Source organism: Esox lucius, chromosome 22 (genome assembly GCF_011004845.1).
Source record: "Esox lucius isolate fEsoLuc1 chromosome 22, fEsoLuc1.pri, whole genome shotgun sequence".
NCBI classification, from domain to species: domain Eukaryota; kingdom Metazoa; phylum Chordata; class Actinopteri; order Esociformes; family Esocidae; genus Esox; species Esox lucius.
The window spans coordinates 11,592,597-11,613,403 of NC_047590.1; the positions used below are offsets into that span (position 1 = coordinate 11,592,597).

Consider the following 20,807-nt stretch of genomic DNA (forward strand, 5'->3'; position numbering starts at 1 on the left):
GCGTGGGTGGGTTGGGTTCTGAGGAGGAGCGTGGGTGAGTTGCGATTTCGTCGGACCAGGCAGGCGATGTTTATCCACTCCTAAACTGTCCAGTGTTAGCGACCGCCTGCCAGCTCCTCTTCCCTTATTATGTTTTGCCGATAAGAGGGAGATGTAATGTGGGCATCCGCTGCAATGGCAGGCTGTGACAAGGACAGCTGTGTGTTCCCGACGATGCTATTCTGCATGCCACCGTAGAAGGTGATTTCCCTGTTTGTTAGCTTGTTAGATTCTTGACTTTCTCCTTCAACCGCCCTCATCTCTCTCATCAGTGACTGGCCTGCGGCTGGCTGGATATTTTCTGTTTGGCTTGCCTTTCTCTGTAAAACTGATATGCTTAGCATAGCATCCGACAATCAGACCGATCAAGATTTTACCTGTTCATACATTAGATCAAAGAGTTACGGAATCCCTTGACTCTTGTCTGCCTGTCATATATATCAAACCGAGCGGGTGGTGAACCTATTAAACTTGCTTGAGTGTATACACAGTAATAATGTGTGTGTGTGTGTTTCGTGTGTGTGTTTTGACTATCAGGTGCGCAGCCAAGACACAGCAGCCCCTATTGGTGCCTTTATGTGGCCGCTTCATTGGTCCATGTGGGTCGGCATCTTCGTCACGCTTCATCTCACCGCACTCTTCCTCACCATCTACGAGTGGAACAGTCCTTTTGGTGAGAAAATGAACAGGCCATTTATGCCTCTTTTATCATCCAGAGTCTGTCACATTAGCCGTTTGTGACCTAAATCGCTGGGTACTGCAATGAGCTTAGAGGGCCGTTAAAAACTATTTGTCCCCTGTATGACTTTCTCTATTTTTGAATATTTTCGTCACGTTTTCGTCAAAGTTTTCAGATCTTCAACAAAATATTACATGAATGGAGCTTGAGTGAACAAATAACACAGTTTTCTGTCAAAACATCTCAATAGGTTTCTAAAAATGTTTTGCTTTGCAGCCATTCTCATGTAGTCTTGGTTGTGTGTCTCAGATCGCTGTCTTGCAGCCTGAGCCGACTGATGACCTGACATTCTCCAACAGAATTAGCTGAAACAGACTTTATAGTTTCTTCGGTGATGGCAATTTTTCCAGTTCCTGAGGCTGCAAGGCGCCCTGAAAATATCACGCCACCATCACCATTAAATAACCATGAAATATATTACAGAACTATACATATCTTGTGTTGTAGGTTCCGTCAGGTTTCCTTTATGTAATAGTAGGTTTGTGTGGAAGACCTGAAAACATTCACAAAATAAGGAAAGACAGACGATATGTGAAAGGCTGTGCTGTTTCTCACAGTAAATCCACGTCATTGTCAAAATAAATAACAGTGGGTGGTTGGAACCTGGACAACTCCCTTTACTGTGTTGATGTGAAACACAATAATACTGTAAACACACAAACACACACTCAGGCACATAAAGGACTCCTCCTGTGTTGTGTTTGTTGATTCTAGGTATGACACCACACGGCCGGAACAGACTCAGTGTCTTCTCTTATTCGTCAGCCCTCAATCTATGTTACGCCATCCTGTTCGGGCGCTCCGTCGCTACTAAGGTAAAAAGGGAGGGAGGGAGGGATTTGGGGAGGGAGGAAGACAGCAGCTGGGATAGATGGGATAGAGAGAAGGATTGATTCATCCCTTTTCTCTTTCACTCTCCCCCTTTATTTCTCCCTTCTTTATTTCTCCCTCCTTTCCAGACTCCTAAATGTTGGACTGGCAGGTTCCTGATGAACCTCTGGGCCATCTTCTGTCTGCTGGTGCTCTCCAGTTATACAGCTAACCTGGCCGCGGTAATGGTCGGTGAGAAAACCTTTCAACAGCTGTCTGGGATCCATGATGAGAAGGTACCCACGCACACACACACACACACACACACACATGTTCAAAAGGAATTAATACATCATACTGGTGGATAGTTGCACTTGCTAAGATTCCATTAGATGTAGACCAGTTTGATTTAACAGAACGTAGCTGCTCCCTGGCACTTTAGTCATACCCTAAGAGACATAGTCAGACCTGTCAGTCCTGACGAATGCTCCTGTCGTGTTCTTGGGTGCAGAAATAAAGCAGTGGGGAGCGGCAATGATTCGTGTGGAGACGTCTCATTTCTTTATATACTTTAACTCCCCCCCCCCGGCGCCCACACCTCTTCCCCAGCTCCACCACCCGTCTCGCGGGTTCAGGTTCGGGACGGTCAGAGAGAGCTCTGCTGAGGACTACATGAGGAAGAGTTTCTCCGCCATGCATGACTACATGAGGCGCTACAACCAGCCTACTACGCCTGACGGAGTAGACATGTTAAAGTAAGATAAACACACACACACACACACACCAGCTGTTGCCTAACCAACCAGTTACTGCAGTGTTGTGTTGTGCTAGATTATTTAATGTGGACATTTAATATGATACACTGGCTATGCCTCAGAAGGCTGTCGATGAACAAACTTTAACCAACACCTCCGCATGCTGAAATTGTGTTCTTTCCTTTATTGGTGTTTGGTATATTGTAATCATAAACTCTATGTTTTATAAATTACCCCAGAGAACACAACTCAATCATGTTATTGTTATGTTATTATAGTTAGGAACAGATCGGTGTGTTTTTGCCTTTTTTTGTGTGTGTGCTTTGTGTTTGTGTGTGTGTGTGTGTGTGTGTGTGTGTGCTTTGTGTTTGTGTGTGTGTGTGTGTGTGTGCGTGCGTTAGGACAGACCCTCCCCTACTAGATGCATTCATCATGGATAAAGCCTTATTGGACTATGAAGTCTCTATTGACGCTGAGTGTAAACTGGCCACTGTTGGAAAGCCATTTGCTATTGAGGGTAAGATACACATTAACACACACACCCACACTTTTGTGTACACGTATTCAAACATATACACACACAAGTAGAAATACATGTTCATTCACCCAATAAACTCTTATATTGCTACGTTGACTGGTGAGACTATTTCAACCTGATCTCACTGTTGCATGTTGATTTTTAACCGCTGCTGGACTGCTTTCTGCCACAGTTTACAGTTTTGGACTTCTGCGGTTAAGACCTCAGGCATTAAATGATGATTATGGCTATGGCTTGACCAAGTTTCCCAAAAAAAAGTTTGCACCTTGTCGGATCAATCCCCCCAGAGGTGAAGTCTTAGTGTCCATTAGATGTCCGAAGGTGCTGGACAAACGTCTGATATTGCAGTGTAAACAATGGGATCAGCCTGACTTACTAGCCTGTCCCCAGATGTGTCCTTGTCAGTCAATGTGAATGTCAAACATGTTTAGCTTGACAGTGACAGCAAAGAGCACCGACCAGGCTAGCTGTTTACTGTGACAGACAGACCGTGTAACTGCGTGTGCGTGTGTCTGTGTGTGTCTCCAGGATATGGTATAGGCGTTGCCCAAGGCTCCCCTCTCACTGCTAACGTGTCCGAATTCATCGGTCGCTACAAGTCAGAAGGGTAAGGTAACACACACACACACAGGCATATGTTCAATATTGAGATGTGTTAAGAGCACTGTATTAGTAATGGAATGAGAAAAGCTCACACCTGTTTTGGCGTCATATATCAGGCAGGAAGTACTTTGCCTACTCGTTCCTTTATGCGTTTATTTATTATTTTTAGGAGACGTTGTCCAAAACGTACATTTACAGCTGTAGTAACTGTTCCCTGAAGGAGGGAATGATGTATGACACTCTGTGGGTTAGGGTCCACCACAGCCCTACAACACAGCCCTACACCACAGCCCTACAACACAGCCCTACACCACAGCCCTACAACACAGCCCTACACCACAGCCCTACACCACAGCCCTACACCACAGCCCTACACCACAGCCCTGCACCACAGCCCTACAACACAGCCCTACACCTCCGCTGAGATTATCCCCTTTCCGATTTATTTTATTTTGACATTCAGTACAACACACAGTGGTGACTCACAGTCTCTCCCTAAGCCAGCCTAGTGGACAGTGAACCAGGCAGCCCGCAATATCCTACCCAAGGGAAACCGGCTTGAACTGATGCCAGTCCCCTGGGGCGACGCGGGAATACGCTGGCTACCTGTTCACCCTCTCCTCTCCCAGCCGACAGCTACGACCTAGGCTGAGAGCCGTGGCATCGAGTCAATAAAACCCCGGAAAACAGTGTGATGACTGGCTCACCGCAGCAAAACTACCACAGTCGACCCTTAAAACTCCGGCCCATCGGAGGGAGGGCACAGCCTGTTAGGCGACCTGCGACCTTTGCTGTCAGCTTTCTCAATTCTGCTCAGAGAAAGGGGTGACGCTTTATCAACATGCTTGTCAGAGGCCAGAGCCCTGAGCAGGTCGTTTTTTATACGGGAGGATCCCGTAGATCTACAGGATCCAATGGAGCCCCGACAAGGCGCCAGGAAACAGAGCTTGTCAGGGGACTTGCCCCCAGGGTTGGGACATCCATTCCCACATGACGAGCTGAAATCGCAGGCACTTCTACCGTTCAAAGCGGAGCCCACTGCTGAGCTCCGAAAGGGAACAATTCTCTTGCCCCTAAAACAAGTAGAAACCCCTCATCGAAGCTGGACGCTGGATCCTCTCCCAGGTTTCAATGACCGGGAAGACAGACCGCCCCAAGCCACTGGGAGTCCACACTGATCCGTGTTAGCACAGAGAGAGCCAAGGTCAAACGTGAGCGACCGCAGTGTAACCAGTGTCCTGACCCACAGCGGAGACACCCAGGCAACGGTACACGTGGAGTCGTGCGCTGAAGCGTGCGGAAATCCCCCAATGCCGAACACGCCGCTTCCATGAAAGCCCTACGGGAACGGCTGCTATCCTAGGCGCCGTCAAGCCAAATAGGCAGAGACGTTATGGGAAAAGGCACCACGGCCCCCAGCCGGAACTGGGCTAAACAGAAGCCAGAGCTGTTGTTCCTGGGTACAGGAAGATGCACGCGGCCGCTCGCCGAGTCCAAGACACGGGAACAGAACGCGCTGGAGGACAAGTGAGCATTCTGAATTTGCGAACTCCAGAACACACTCAGAGGGCCCATTAGTGGATGGCACGTAACGTCCCGCCTCTTCTGGGGACTGGGGCGCAGCGACGTCAGCAGACTTCCTGGGCCTCTGACGTTTGGAAGCCACGCCCGTGGCCCGTGGCGTGATTACGGCATGGATGAAACAAGAGCACGTTGCCCACAGTGTGTTTTTCTGAATCACCGAGGGACTCGGGCTTTGTGTTCTTAATGTGTGGACCCTCATTTCGTTGATTATGACTTGTTGTAGTGTCTTAAGGTCATTATTTATTAATCATTCGTTATTAATCATTGAGATTACTTGTGGTTCCAGATATATGGATCTGCTACATGATAAGTGGTACAAGGTGGTTCCGTGCGGGAAGCGGGTATTCACTAACACCGAGGTGAGTGTGTGTTTAAAGGTCAGAGTCGTCGGAAGCCATAACAACTTAACTCTCTTCATAAGCGCCGCTGTGGCTTTGTTTGTTGGCTTGTCTGGGCTCTCGCCGCCACAGTGACTCCTACTATTGATTGTGCTGACAGAGTAGTACTCCTTCACAAACACGCCACACATCACACGACACTGCACACACACACACACACACACACATCTGCTCCTTCCGTGTTTGTAAACTAGTCCCGTATTTCAGCTTTGCGCTGAGACTGAGACAAACAAGGACTCATTGCCGGGCTTACACACACACACACACACACAGACACTCAGACACACACATTCACACACACACACTCACAAAGATACTCAGACACACACACACTTATCTTCAGCCCTGATATAGCTCCTGCCTGCTGGCGAATACTATTTTACCTTCATTCCGCGTTCTACCCCGTGGCATCTGTGATAAAATCTGTGCGTGTGCGTGCGTGCGTGTCTGTGTGTGTGTGTTTGTACGCATTACAGCCACCTAGACACCCCTCTCCCCAGAGAAAGGGAGGATTTGGGCCGGGAGAACCAGTCTGCCCATATCAGTGGGCTCATATTCTTCATATTGATTCATCAGTTTGACTGTGTGCAGCCGAGAACCTCAGGGCCATCATTCAGGATGAAAGATAGGACCCACTGATGGAGGACAGAGGTCTGTTGTCCATGTTGTCAGTATGTCCGGGACATACAGGGTGGCTAAGGCACCTTATGTAGAGTGAGAGGCTGGTGGGAGAGAGATGGGGGAATGAGATAGGTGAGAGAAATAGGGAGAGAGAGAGCAAGCGATATAGAGAAAGAGGGGGGAGTGAGTGAGAAACTAAAAAGAAACACGGTTAATGAATTGCCTGATACTTGTATTTTCAGATAGTGTGTGTGTTTGTGTGTGTGTGTGTGCGTGTTTGTTTGTTGTTACTTCTGGTCAGCACTCCTGCCTCTGTAGATCAAAGTGTTGTCCTGGGAACAGACAAGGTTGTTGTGGCATGGAAGGAAGAGCAGAACACTGCCCTGTTTGAATACTTCATATCCCCTTTAAAGGTCGTCCCTGACAGGTGGAACAGCAGGCTGTTTCTATACAGAACCAGTGATTCGAATGAGCATTTTTGCCATTTGGTTCACTCTGCCATCTAGTGGTTTTAGCAGGTTATAACATTCATTCTTTGATTATCAGATGAATAACTTAATTTCTCTCTTTTTCTCTGTCTCTCTCTTCCTCTCTTGGTCGTTCTATTCCTAACTCTATTTATTATACTCTTCCTTCTACCTGACTCATAAGGATCATATCTGATTCTACTCTTTTCCAAACTCTTATTAATTCTATCTGATTCAACTCTTCTCTCTTCCTTAATCTTATTGATTCTATCAGATTCTATATTTTTCTCTTCCTGACTCTTATTGATTATATCAGATTCTACTTTTCCTGACTCTTATTGATTATATCTGATTCTACGCTTTTCTTTGCCTGACTCTTGTTGATATTTTTCTGACTGTACGCTTTCTTTCTCTGTCTTTCTGACTCTTTCACCAAGAATCTATCAATGGGCATAGACCACTTCTCCGGTCTGTTTGTGATGTTGTGTGTTGGGGTGGTGGGAGCCATCTTTACCTTGGCAGCTGAGCACACCTTCTATCACCTAGCTCTGCCCCGCCTACGACGGTCACAGACACTCACCTACTGGTTACACACTAGCCAGGTATGAATTTACACGCACAAATACGTCTATAACCACCCTGGTGTTAAAAATTCAAATGTTCAAGGTAAATGTTATACCAAGGTGACCTACTGTTCTTGTTATACCAAGGTGACCTACTGAGGTGATCTTAATTGAGCGAGTGATCTTTTGTATGTATTGCCTCTGTAATGACAGAAGATCCACCGAGCCCTGAACACCCCCTATGAGGACGTAGGGAAGGAGTTGATTGGTCGGGACCACAGGTAGAAAACCAGCAACACTCTTTTACAAGGCAGTATGGCTTCCATTCGAACTGAAGCTGACAGACTTGGCGGTTCAGCTCAGTAAACTGACCTCCTTCTCTCTCTGGTTCTCAGTCCCTCCCCTTGTCTCTCTAATAGCTGCAGCCTCCACAGACACCAGCAGCCTCCCCCACCTTCTACTCCCCCCTCCTCCCCCCTGTCCGCCCCCCCTTCTCCTCCCCGGCCCTCTTCCCCGGCCCGGGACCCCAAGGAGAATAAGCGAGTCCACTTTGACCTGGAGAGCCTACACAGCTACCGCCTGCGGACACACACCGCCTCTGTCCGGGGACGGCCCGGCATGGTGGGACGACATGGCCTGGGAGGTACACACACACACACACACACACACACACACGTATGGTATTTAATCACACAAACAAACACACACACACGCGTACACAAACATGCCGTGTTTAATCACACACACACATACTGTATTTAATCACACACACACACATACTGTATTTAATCACACAAACATACTGTATTTAATCACACACACACATACTGTATTTAATCACACAAACAAACACACACACACGCGTACACAAACATACTGTATTTAATCACACAAACAAACACACACACACGCGTACACAAACATACTGTATTTAATCACACAAACAAACACACACACACGCGTACACAAACATACTGTATTTAATCACACAAACAAACACACACACACGCGTACACAAACATACTGTATTTAATCACACACACACACATGCTGTGTTTAATCACACACACAAACATACTGTATTTAATCACACACACACACACACACACACATACTGTATTTAATCACACACACATACTGTATTTAATCACACACACACATACTGTATTTAATCACACACACAAACATACTGTATTTAATCACACACACAAACATACTGTATTTAATCACACACACACACACACACATACTGTATTTAATCACACACACATACTGTATTTAATCACACACACACATAATGTATTTAATCACACACACATACTGTATTTAATCACACACACAAAAACACACTCACACGTACACAAACATACTGTATTTAATCACACACACAAACATACTGTATTTAATCACACACACACACATACTGTATTTAATCACACACACAAACACACACTCACACGTACACAAACATGCTGTGTTTAATCACACACACACATACTGTATTTAATCACACACACAAACATACTGTATTTAATCACACACACACACACACATACTGTATTTAATCACACAAACATACTGTATTTAATCACACACACACATACTGTATTTAATCACACACACACATACTGTATTTAATCACACACACATACTGTATTTAATCACACACACAAACACACACTCACACGTACACAAACATGCTGTATTTAATCACACACATACTTTATTTAATCACACACACATACTGTATTTAATCACACACACAAACACACACTCACACGTACACAAACATGCTGTGTTTAATCACACACACACACATACTGTATTTAATCACACAAACATACTGTATTTAATCACACACACAAACATACTGTATTTAATCACACACACACATACTGTATTTAATCACACAAACATACTGTATTTAATCACACACACAAACATACTGTATTTAATCACACACACACATACTGTATTTAATCACACAAACATACTGTATTTAATCACACACACAAACATACTGTATTTAATCACACACACACATACTGTATTTAATCACACAAACATACTGTATTTAATCACACACACACAGAATAATTCACACATGCACATTCTGTATTTAATCACACACACACACAAAGAGACAGTTGGAACTTTTAGAGTCCTGACATGGAAGGATTTCAAACTCTGTGACAATGTTGTTTGCCTGGTAATTATGGGGACACTTGAATTTTTGAATGGGAGAAGGTGGAAACATCGCTCGACACGTTCACAATTTTTTTAAGAGCTCTAAACCTGAAAATTGTCACATAGTCCAAAACACTTACTTAAGGAGCTATTTCCTGTGCTAGGTCTGCCAATGTTGAACATAATAAATTGCTCCCTTTCCTCCGGATGTGTACCAAACTCAAAATTAAGCAACTTCAATTAGTGCTGCACACGGCTGCTAGAATCCTAACTAGAACAAAAAAATGTGAACACATTACTCCAGTACTAGCCTATTTACACTGGCTGCCTGTTAGGGTTAGGGCTGATTTTAAGGTTTTATTTTTAACCTATAAATCAATACACGGACTTGCTCCTAATTACCTTGCTGAAATGATCCAGCCATACATCCAGCCATACATACCTACATCGCAAGATGCAGGCCTTTTTTAGAATTTCTAAACAAACAGCCGGAGGCAGGACTTTTTCCCATAGAGCTCCACTACTGTGGAAGGATTTGCCAATTAAGGTTAGAAATGCAAACTCAGTGCAAACTTTCAAGTGTCTACTAAAAACTCATCTCTACAGCACGGTTTATAATTAGGTGTAGTCTGGCCCGGGGGCGTGAAGGTGACCAGAAAGGCTTGATACTGTCCACCAATGCTGTCTTGCCAGGTGGGCTCTCGTCGCCAATGCTCCAATGCCTCTCGGGGGCGGAGTCACTGGCTTGTTGTCTCTCAGTTGCGCACTTGTGCAATTGGGCTGTACTCTGCTGGCAATACTCTGCCCTCATTCAGGGTGGTTGCGGCTGGTGGGTGTCCCTTTGGTTGATGCTTGGCAATGTGGGTGGATTGATTTCCTGCCTGTTGGGCCCTGTCCGGGGCCTCCGCCAGATAGGGCCACAGTGTCGCCGGCCCCCCCTGTCTCAGTCCCAAGGTCTTGCGCTGCTATATTATTGTACTGGGAGAGTAGGGTCAGTTCTCCTTCTCCACTATGTTCCCCTTCTCCACTATAAATCCTTGTTGATATGAGGAATGCATTTTCTGAATATTCCCAGTCTCCTATTGTTTTGAACTTAGGAGGACATGAGGTCCTGGCCCACACCTGCGGAGTACCTGGCTTGAAAGACCCATTGCTGTCCCTGTCCAAAGTCCTCCTGGTTGTGTTGCAGATCAAGATGATACCTGATGATTTCAGCTGCCACTGTGCTGACACATCATCCCTCCCCCATGTTTTCCCTTTCCTTGTCCATCTGGTCATGCTTCCGACCTGGATTAAGTTTAAATAGACTCTGGACTCAGTCCACATGCATTTATTAATTATTACAAATCTAATCTTAGTATGTTCACCCTGGCACAGCCAGATGAGGACTGGTCACCCCTCTGAGCCTGGGTCCTCTCTAGGTTTCTTCCTAAATTTTGGCATTCTTAGGGAGTTTTTCCTAGCCACTGAAATTCAACACTACTGTTGTTTGCTCCTTGGGGTTTAAGGCCAGGTGTTTGGTAAAAGCACTTTGTGACAACTGATGATGTAAAAAGGGCTTTATAAATACATTTGATTTATTGATTGAATTAACACGGTGCTCTGCATCAGACTCTACATCTACATCAATGCGCTGTTGCTGTTGATGGTGGAATTGTTTCTGTGCCAGTGTGAGATGTTTTTAGTTGCTTCACAGCAACAAAAATAAAAACGGATTCTGTTCATGGAGCTGGAAGGACCCACAGAACCAGTCTCCTCGCGTCATCACTCATTCCACTCCGACACACATTCAGCTAGACCTTCTCTCCAGACCTCAGTAGCCTCAGAGAGTGTCTGTTGGACAAAACAAGTCCCATGTTGCCTCGATAGCTGGCATGCAACAACTGACTTTTTTATCCATTCACACTTTAACCCTTTGACGCGTACGATCACACTGGTGTGATCAGTCTAGAGTGGTCCCTGAAGCGTACGATCACACCGGTGTGATTAGAACGTATCGTTTAGAACGCATCATTAGAACGCCTAGGTACGAGTGACGTAACAATGGCTGGTCAGACCGCGCTGTTATTTACTCACATTTAGCTCAAACAGCGTTTATAACTTCATTTCCTGATTGTAATTGTTTCAAGACCACACTATGTTATTAACCAGGTGGCAAGCATAAAAAAGTGTTACTTACGTACCAACAGGTAGCCAACACTAGAAGTTAGATTTTCTACAATAAATATAATACGCAAAAAACGAATTATATTAGCGACTACTATAGAGCATCTAACCATTTCCTGAAAGAGCTGACAACCTGTCAAAATCATTGTGTAAAAACTTTCAAGTTACGTTACCTGTTGAGGGTGCTGCTATGCTTTTTATCAATCAAAGATAAAGAAAGGTGAGTTACTCTAAGACCCGATGGTCATTTACATTTGCCAGTCTTTCGGACAGATTTGCCATCCTGGGGAAACTATGATCTTCATTTTAGCTGCACTGCATTACAGGTCAAACTTTGTTAGCTAGCGGTTAGCTGACGTTTGCTAGCGGTTAGCTGACGTTTGCTAGCGGTTAGCTGACGTTTGCTAGCTAGCTACAGTTACACATAAACCAGCTCTTTGCAGCTCTTTGAATTTGAGTCAAAAAGAGAAGCTTGCAATGCAATGTATTTAGTGTTCCTTACCTGGCAAAGTGACTTCATGTCAACACTCAATGCATGTAGCTAACGTGGGGTTAATCCAGTCAGTTTGTTTTGGTAGGGTTCACGCACAATATTGGCAGATATAGTAGCAAACCGATGGCGCAAACTAAAACAGTAGCACTATTTTGTTGAGAAAAAAGCTCGTAATCTTCAAAAATCTACCTTTTCACTGATCGCATTTGTCCATTACTAAATGCAAGAATCGGAATCTATACTTTTTTGAGAGCTTCTGAATAATTACGTAAAACTATTTACATACCACCTATTGCCTGATAGATTGCGTATGTTTTATTGATACAACAAGTGAAGCGTTTCAGTATCTTTCTCGCCGCGATCTTTAGAAATAAGACAGCATTTTTAAGATTGGTTCATAATTATTCAATATACATTTTTAACAGTTACTACCTGTAGAAGTTTGTTAATATAATTTAAATAAAAAATTAGATGCATAACCAGTAAGCAGCGTGGTGTTTTTGGGAAGCTGCAGATTAAATGTTTTGTGACGTCACAATCAAATTCTGGAACTCTGAGTGAGTGCTGAACTCACGCGCAAAAAAACTCACTCTGGGGGGCCGTTAAGGCATATTTGAAACTCACGCGTGAAAAGGTTAAAAAAATGTATAAAGTGGGGAGAACAAGTATTTGATACACTGCCATTTTTGCAGGTTTTCCTACTTACGTACACTTCAACTGTGAGAGACGGAATCTAAAACAAATATCCAGAAAATCACATTGTATGATTTTTTTATAATTAATTTGCATTTTATTGCATGTATTTGATCACCTACCAACCAGTAAGAATTCCGGCTCTCACAGACCTGTTAGTTTTTCTTTAAGAAGCCCTCCTGTTCTCCACTCATTACCTGTATTAACTGCACCTGTTTGAACTAGTTACCTGTATAAAAGACACCTGTCCACACACTCAATCAAACAGATTCCAACCTCTCCACAATGGCCAAGACCAGAGAGCTGTGTAAGGACATCAGGGATAAAATTGTAGACCTACACAAGGCTGGGATGGGCTACAGGACAATAGGCAAGCAGCTTGGTGAGAAGGCAACTATTGGCGCAATTATTAGAAAATGGAAGAAGTTCAAGATGACGGTCAATCTCCCTGGGTCTGGGATTCCATACAAGATCTCACCTCGTGGGGCATCAATGATCATGATGAAGGTGAGGGATTAGCCCAGAACTATAAGGCAGGACCTGGTCAATGACCTGAAGAGAGCTGGGACCACAGTCTCAAAGAAAACCATTAGTAACACACTATGACATCATGGATTAAAATCCTGCAGCGCACGCAAGGTCCCCCTGCACGCAAGGTCCAGCGCATGTCCAGGCCCGTCTGAAGTTTGCCAATGACCATCTGGATGATCCAGAGGAGGAATGGGAGAAGGTCTGATGAGACAAAAATAGAGCTTTTTGGTCTAAACCCCACTCGCTGTGTTTGGAGGAAGAAGAAGAATATGTACAACCCCAAGAACACCATCCCAACCGTGAAGCATGGAGGTGGAAACATCATTCTTTGGGGATGCTTTTCTGCAAAAGGGACAGGACGACTGCACCGTATTGAGGGGAGGATGGATGGGGCCATGTATCACGAGATCTTCGCCAACAACCTCCTTCCCTCAGTAAGAGCATTAAAGATGGGTCGTGGCTGGGTCTTCCAGCATGACAACAACCCGAAACACACAGCCAGGGCAACTAAGGAGTGGCTCTGTAAGAAGCATCTCAAGGTCCTGGAGTGGCCTAGCAAGTCTCCAGACCTGAACCCAATAGAAAATCTTTGGAGAGAGCTGAAAGTCTGTATTGCCCAGCGACAGCCCCAAAACCTGAAGGATCTGGAGAAGGTCTGTATGGATGAGTGGGCCAATATTCCTGCTGCAGTGTGTGCAAACCTGTTCAAGATCTACAGGAAACTTATAATTACAAACAAACTTATAATGTACCAAATATTAAGTTCTGCTTTTCTGATGTATCAAACTTGCAAAATCGGCAGTGTATCAAATACTTGTTCTCCCCACTGTAACTGTCAAAGATCTGGCAAATGTTGATCATTTAAATCAAACTATCATAATGTAAAAATGCTATTATTTAGAAGTAGTTGCAAAATGTCAACAGCAGAGTGGATCAGTTTCCTCAAAAAACTAAAAGTGTTGAATCGTGATGTATAATTCATCTCAGTATTTGAAGTGCCCAATATTTTGGCCACGGTATTTAGCTTTAAGAAGCATTGAGAGTCTACCTTTAAGAATTTTGTTTGACTCTACAAATCACATTAACTTCAATTCCTTTTCTGTTTCAGGCTGTCTACGTGGTTTATCTCCTCACATTAGCCTCCATGCTAATGGTGGCCCAGCATCGGTCCTTGTTTCCTCTGGCCTGGTCCTCCCTCCGCTGGGAAGCCCAGACAGCCAGACCTTCCTGTGGGAGGGGGAGCTCCAAGAGGTCCAGGGGAGGATCGAAACATTCACAGCACAGCTGAGAGATGCTTTGGCCAGGAGGGCCGAGATAAAAACCTGCTTGGAGAACCAGAGGATGAGCCAAACTACAGCTATTGCAGCAAAACTGAAGAGAGAGAATGTCGGCCATTTGCAAAGCCTGATGATAGAGAGAACCAACCCAGAGAAAGATAAAACCAATGAGGAGAGAGAACGGAGTGCCCAGTCAAACCTCAGTAGCTGTCTTGACAAAGACAAATATGGTACAAACAGTGAGAATTCCAATGGGAGACAAACAGGCAGACAGGACACAGACAGGGACAGACTATTAGACCAATCACAAATTGAGAGAGACAAAAACGACCAATCCAAAAGTATTGACAGAAAGCAGAGCAGCCAATCACAGGTGTCCCACATTCTGCAGACAGGGAGGAGCAGCCAATCAGCAGCTCTGAACATAAGAGAGATCAAACCACAAACATCGGCCAGTTTAGACAGGGAGGCAACTAACCAATCAGAAGCTGTCAATATAGCGCAGACAGATAGTACTGTCCAATCACGTAATCTCTTCACCAGCATGGAGAGAGGAAGAGTGAGTCAATCAGGTGCAGTGAGAGACCAGGAGAGAGGGAGAACTGTCCAAGTACGAACAGGGGCTAGTCTGGACAGACCAACAACTAGCCAATCGGCTACTATGACTAATCTGGAGAGAGGCCGATCTGGCCAATCCAGTGCCAGCACTCAGACTTCCGTTAGGGAACCTCCTGTTCCCAATGACACCGAGAAGAGTTTGTGTTAGTCTTTTGATGGATTCTTTAATAGAAAACTATGGACAAATCCAATGACTTCAACAAGTGCACATGATTTTTAAGTTAGCAAACTTGAAACTATTAGACAAAAAAGGTTTGTTTAACAGTGACAGACAGCAATACAGCCCTGATCCATTTGCTTCTGATGTCAATGGTTGCTGTCTGTTTAAAATGAATGATCAGAACTTTAACCACCAATGTTTGTCTCCACATAAAAGGTGTTGTCTTGTTATTTTTCAGTTTCCCCTGGAGTCTAAACACTGGGAACTACATTTAATCCAACAGAAGCAAACGTATTGAAAGAGGCAGTGACCCACATGAGATTGCTCAATAAAATCACTGCAAATTGTTTTCCGTTTTGCTATGGTTGACAACTAATGAATACACCACAGATGTGTCGTCGGTTTTGAGCGTGTCACTTGATGCACACAGGGGGGCTTGAACATGTTCAATTACGCCCCCCCCCCTCCCCCGAACTGGGTAAGGATGGGGCTATCCAAGGTTTTATGTCTCCACTGTCATTGTCACAACTAATCCTTTTTAAGGACCTTGAGTTGCTCAGATACTATGCAGTTTAATTGAATTTACTTTCAAAAGGATTTAATATCACAGTGTTTTTAAATGTAGCTATAACATATCTATAGTTAGAGCTTGAAGTGGATTGGAATGGTTGGTTTTCTATAACAGGAGCAGTCCGTCAGGTTAACTGAACAGCGGGAAGGTGAGGTGATGTTTTTGGACTGAGGGAAATGTTTGCAAACGTGTTGTTCTGGTGATGGTGGGACGTGTGTTCAATGTGCCAGGATGCTGCCTATAACAACAGTGATCCGTATCATTCACACATAACCTTGTTGTGTCGTTTGTTTATCATTTACATATTTTGAAATAAACATTTATATGCTGGTTGTAATGGAAGTAATATTACCACAGTCTGTAATGACGGTCAATTCCACAAGGTGGCGCTTGGATTCCACTCACACACCCACCCACACCCGCATACATACACACACACACACAGACACACACACAGGTAATTACAGAGACAAATCTGAGTCACAACTCACTGGGTCTGACAAGAGAAGAATTTGGCAGGGACAGACAACGGATTACAAAGGGAATACTGGCAGATACACAGATGCCTTACCCCAAGTCAAGTTAATCACCTTCTTTCATGTTTTGAGGAAAACAACACGACCCCCCCCCCCCCCCCCCCCCCCCCGCCCCAGAAAAAGCCTGAGCTGCTAATGTGGACGGTGAGCTCACATACTAAGTGGGCAGCGTGAATCAGATCAGCGTCTTGTGGGCAACATTAAAGAAACACTTTCGGGTCATGAAAATGTGGACAATTTTAAACGGAAAGGGACCCACGTATTAGTTCAAAACTGACATAAATAGAATTTATGAAACAAATATTTGTTCATATTTAAGAGTTGTTTTAATAGAAAGTGGGTATTAAAATATGTTTAAAAAGTGGGTATTGAAAAAGGTCAACATTTTGACAATGCAAATGACTGAACATGGAATACATATTGCTCAAAAAAAGTTGAAATGTGCCACAGTGAAAACAATGTAGGAAACGTTCAGAGAAGTGTGTAGAGTAAAATAAACATCTAATCATGGGGAATGGTGTGCTACATCTAGCAACACTATTTTCCACAACCTCTTTATCCCCAATGCATAACACTAATATACCGTACATGGGATACATACACACATCTGATTTTCCCCATTCAAGGCCTGTGTGATTCTCCTGGATCTTCCCTATCCAACGAGACCATCTACACCTCTGTCCACCCTAATGGGCCCCCCTAAATTTTTGGAAAAATAGGGTTGAGGCGCAGTTAGTCCGGGACACCGGGAAACATTTCTCTGGCGGCCGGGCGGGTTTGGGATGAACACCTTTTAAGAAGAAATATATACGGCTTTTTTATAGTTTTGCACGACTTCAGCCCTGCCCCTAGGAGCCTGTTTCGAGCCGTCCTCGCTGTGCACTTCACCCCAGCTGCTGTTTGCCATTCTTTTTGTAGGTCACTTGGTGTCATCCTGTGGTTGTTGAATAACATTTGAATAAGTTGACGCTCATCTCGGTCAGTGGACGGTCGTTTTCGCCCTCTGCCAGTCTGTAGCTTTGTTGTCCCCAATGTCTGTTGCTTGACCTTGTTCTTATGAACCGCCGTCTTTGAAATGTTCAGGATGGAAGCAACCTGACACTCACTGTATCCCTCTGCCAGTAAAGCCAGAAATGAACCCTTCTTTTCCTCACTCAAAGCTTTTCTTTTCACATTTTTTGTCATTCTGAATAGTTCTTTTTTTATTCAAATTACCTTTGAGGTACTGTTTTTGCCATCCAGCTGGTCCTATTGCAAGAGGATAGTGATGACCACAGCAGTGGTTTTTTATACTTTTCCTCGTTAAATTAGACTTGGTTCAGGTAATCACCTAATCAGTACCTCATTAAGTAAAATGAGGTGTGCCTGTGTTGGAATTTAACAGACACTGGAATGGAATGGCTGCCGTACATGTAGAGATGCTGATATAAGAAAAATTAGGAGTGGTCTCTTAATTCTTTCCAGAGCTGTACATTAATTATATATACTATTTATCATAAGGACATCATAATGATTAATCATTTTATTTTTTAAATATTTTTTATATTTCAACAATAGTTTAGCCCTCGATCTCTCTTAGCCCTGTCCACAGAGAACCTTGTGTCAAAATCTCCAACCTCGCAAAAAAAAAAATCGAGAGCAAAGACCATGGTAACGTAACCAAAGACGGAAAAAAACTGCAGCCAAAGACGTAACTGTTTAGACGCAATTGAGTTATCAAGAAAAGTATATTGGCTCTCAAAGAAATGTTAGCATTCATTTTCAATCGATTTGTTTTTGCATTTCTAAATATTTTCTTTGCAATATGTATTTTTTTATCTCAATATTTTTTTGCTTTAAATATTAATAATTTTGTTTGCATTATTAGCCCAATACTTTTGTTTGTCCTCACTGAAACAAAAGTAGCTCCATAAGCCAACTGCAAAGCGATGGGATGGTTCGTCGGAGGGTAGTGGGGTATTTTCGTTGGATGGTGATGTCACTTGGTTGTCCATTTTTGATTGTATTTGTAGATTTATAATTGCACTACAATGGACTTTCTTCTTAATAGTTTTTATATTGTATCATTTTTATTAAAATGTTTTAGAAGCCGAGACATAGCCTAATCGTTTAACCACAACCCCAAAAACGTTTGCTGTGACCAATAAACGTGGACATATTGAAACAAACACACACGAACTTTGCTGAATGAAGAAAAATTGGAAACTGACGAGATTCGATGAATTCACTGTCGTAGCAATATTGTAAACAGTTCCATTTCCATTCCATGTCTTTCTCTCAATTCAGTAAAAATAAGCAACCCATCCCCCAAAATACACAGCAGTCAGCGCACACACAGACACATATGCACAGCGTTATAGTAATCCACTGTGAAATTAGAAAGACACATTTTGCATTGTTCATCCACGCGAAATCACACGATGACATCATCAAAAGAGCAACTGGAACACTGATGTACTTCACTCATGTAAATCAAAACGCAGATTGATCTTATCTTGTACATTTCCATTTTAGTCAATTAGCCCGCGCTCTTATCTCAGACTTACAGTCAGTAGGCCAATGTACGTTTTCGGTTTGCACAGCCATAAGTATATTTTCTTGGGGGAGCGTAATTTTTTCTACAGTCGTTTTTGCCGCTACCAATGAGTGAATAAAACTGTTAGGTTAAGGATTTAATAATATTTTTTGGGTCCTCGCAAAGATATTAAGGCAAATGTGAGTAGGTCACCGTGAGCAGTAATTAGGTCAACGACAGTTGTATCTTGATGGATGTTATTATACATCTGTTGTGTTTTCTCAGGCATAGGGAGCAAAGGTAGGGGAAAGGCCGCACACGTACGATATACTCTCTGTCACCGAACACTCGCCCATTTTCCTGATCTGATAAGTGTGTCAGTGTGGTGAAGCCTGCAGGGTATTTCAGCCCTGCTATGCCTTAGTCACGCATCCAAGAACACACACACACACATATTAACCAATGCATCCTGAAATACTGAATCTCTCTCTGCATCACTGTCTTCATTACTATCACCACGTATCTTGTTTATTCTGTCTTCACTCCACTATCTCCACTGGTAAAAGTTTTGACGACGGTAAGAGACAGACATTAGGACAGTGTTTGACATATAGACCAGAAAACAATAGAGAGAGAGAGGCAATAATGACTACAAAACAACAGATAGACTGTATAAAGACAGTTGCTAGCCATTATTTACAGTACGGACAGGCCTACTGCTGTAGAGATTGAGACCAATGGAGAGGGGAGGAGACAGAACAGGAAGACCATTGTGTTATTTTATTGAATCACTCCTCAAAAGAAGGCCACATCAAGTCCTTCAGACAGCCCTACCCAGAAACTCACACACCACACGGCTACTGGACAGACATCTCAGACAGCCCTAACCAGACACACACACATACACACGGCTACTGGACTGACTTCTCAGCATGCTGCTGGGGAGTGTGTGTGTAGAGGCCATATGGTGAGGGCCTTAAGGATAGTCAGCTAGGATCTGACTCAGCTCTCAAAGGGGGGATGGGAACAACTCTCTTCTCTCTGGCCTTTAATTTCTCTTTCTTTCCCTCCCCTCTCCTTTAACCCCTCACTTCCTTTTGTTTCTCTGCTCTCTCTCTCCTCTATTCCTTTAGCCCTCTCTTCTCCCCAAACTAACCCCTTTCCTTCTCTCTATATATAGGGCTATAGACTTTACAAGGAACTAACCAATAGCAGTATTCATTAAAGTTATCTGATACCAACACACATGTATTTGTGTGTGTATGTGTGTTTGTGTGTAAATCAATAAAGTATCTTTTACATGAACTGTATACTTCAACAACTAAAGACTTCTCAACCTAATGGCCTAATGAAAAACATGTAAATAAAATGTTTGCCAAAATTACATTTTCTTTTATTTATTAAAAACAGTAACTCCTGTCTTTATTCTTCTAACACGTCATGACTCTAGAATCAAGAACATGTAATTCAAATAGTTTAGAAATTAAGTTTAGAAATTGTATGTGCGTCAATGGTAATACATTTCAGTCATCAAGTTTCTTTTTTGCAGGTTTTTATCTGACAGCACCAGTATGCTTAGGTTCAGTGGGCTAATACAGTCATGGGGCGCATTAACCCCCTGGGTTTAACACCTGGTGAGTCAAACAAACATCCATGAATTTATAAAGGATCAATGTATCCTTGGTCAATGTGGAGTTTATAACTGTTACACAGGAACACCTTTAAACTATAAAAAAAAGACTGTAATTTAACACTAGTATTTACAATGGTCATTTAAAAAAACACTGTCAACTAAGGACATCTCTGGAAAATGCAGCATTTCTTTTTTTTTAAAGGTCAAAATGCAAGCTCATAGAAACACAAAGACAGACACAATATCTCTCACACATTCATACACACTTTTGCAGACCAACAGGCAGTTCTCAACCTTGATATTTTCAAAA

At 43.3% G+C, this 20,807-nt stretch overlaps 1 protein-coding gene across 1 annotated transcript in view; it reads left to right on the forward strand.

Annotated features, from left to right (window-relative positions):
* The window catches only part of LOC105019853 (glutamate receptor ionotropic, NMDA 3B), a 59,224-nt gene extending 43,099 nt beyond the window's left edge, over positions 1-16,125 (forward strand). The window contains exons 9-19 of the mRNA XM_034289906.1: positions 577-712; positions 1,493-1,593; positions 1,738-1,884; positions 2,198-2,343; positions 2,745-2,860; positions 3,410-3,488; positions 5,355-5,427; positions 6,992-7,156; positions 7,331-7,398; positions 7,513-7,760; positions 14,296-16,125. Of these exons, the coding sequence (XP_034145797.1) occupies positions 577-712; positions 1,493-1,593; positions 1,738-1,884; positions 2,198-2,343; positions 2,745-2,860; positions 3,410-3,488; positions 5,355-5,427; positions 6,992-7,156; positions 7,331-7,398; positions 7,513-7,760; positions 14,296-15,230 (2,214 nt within the window). The 3' untranslated portion in view covers positions 15,231-16,125. The remainder of the gene's footprint in view (positions 1-576; positions 713-1,492; positions 1,594-1,737; positions 1,885-2,197; positions 2,344-2,744; positions 2,861-3,409; positions 3,489-5,354; positions 5,428-6,991; positions 7,157-7,330; positions 7,399-7,512; positions 7,761-14,295) is intronic.
* Positions 16,126-20,807: the final 4,682 nt, after the last annotated feature.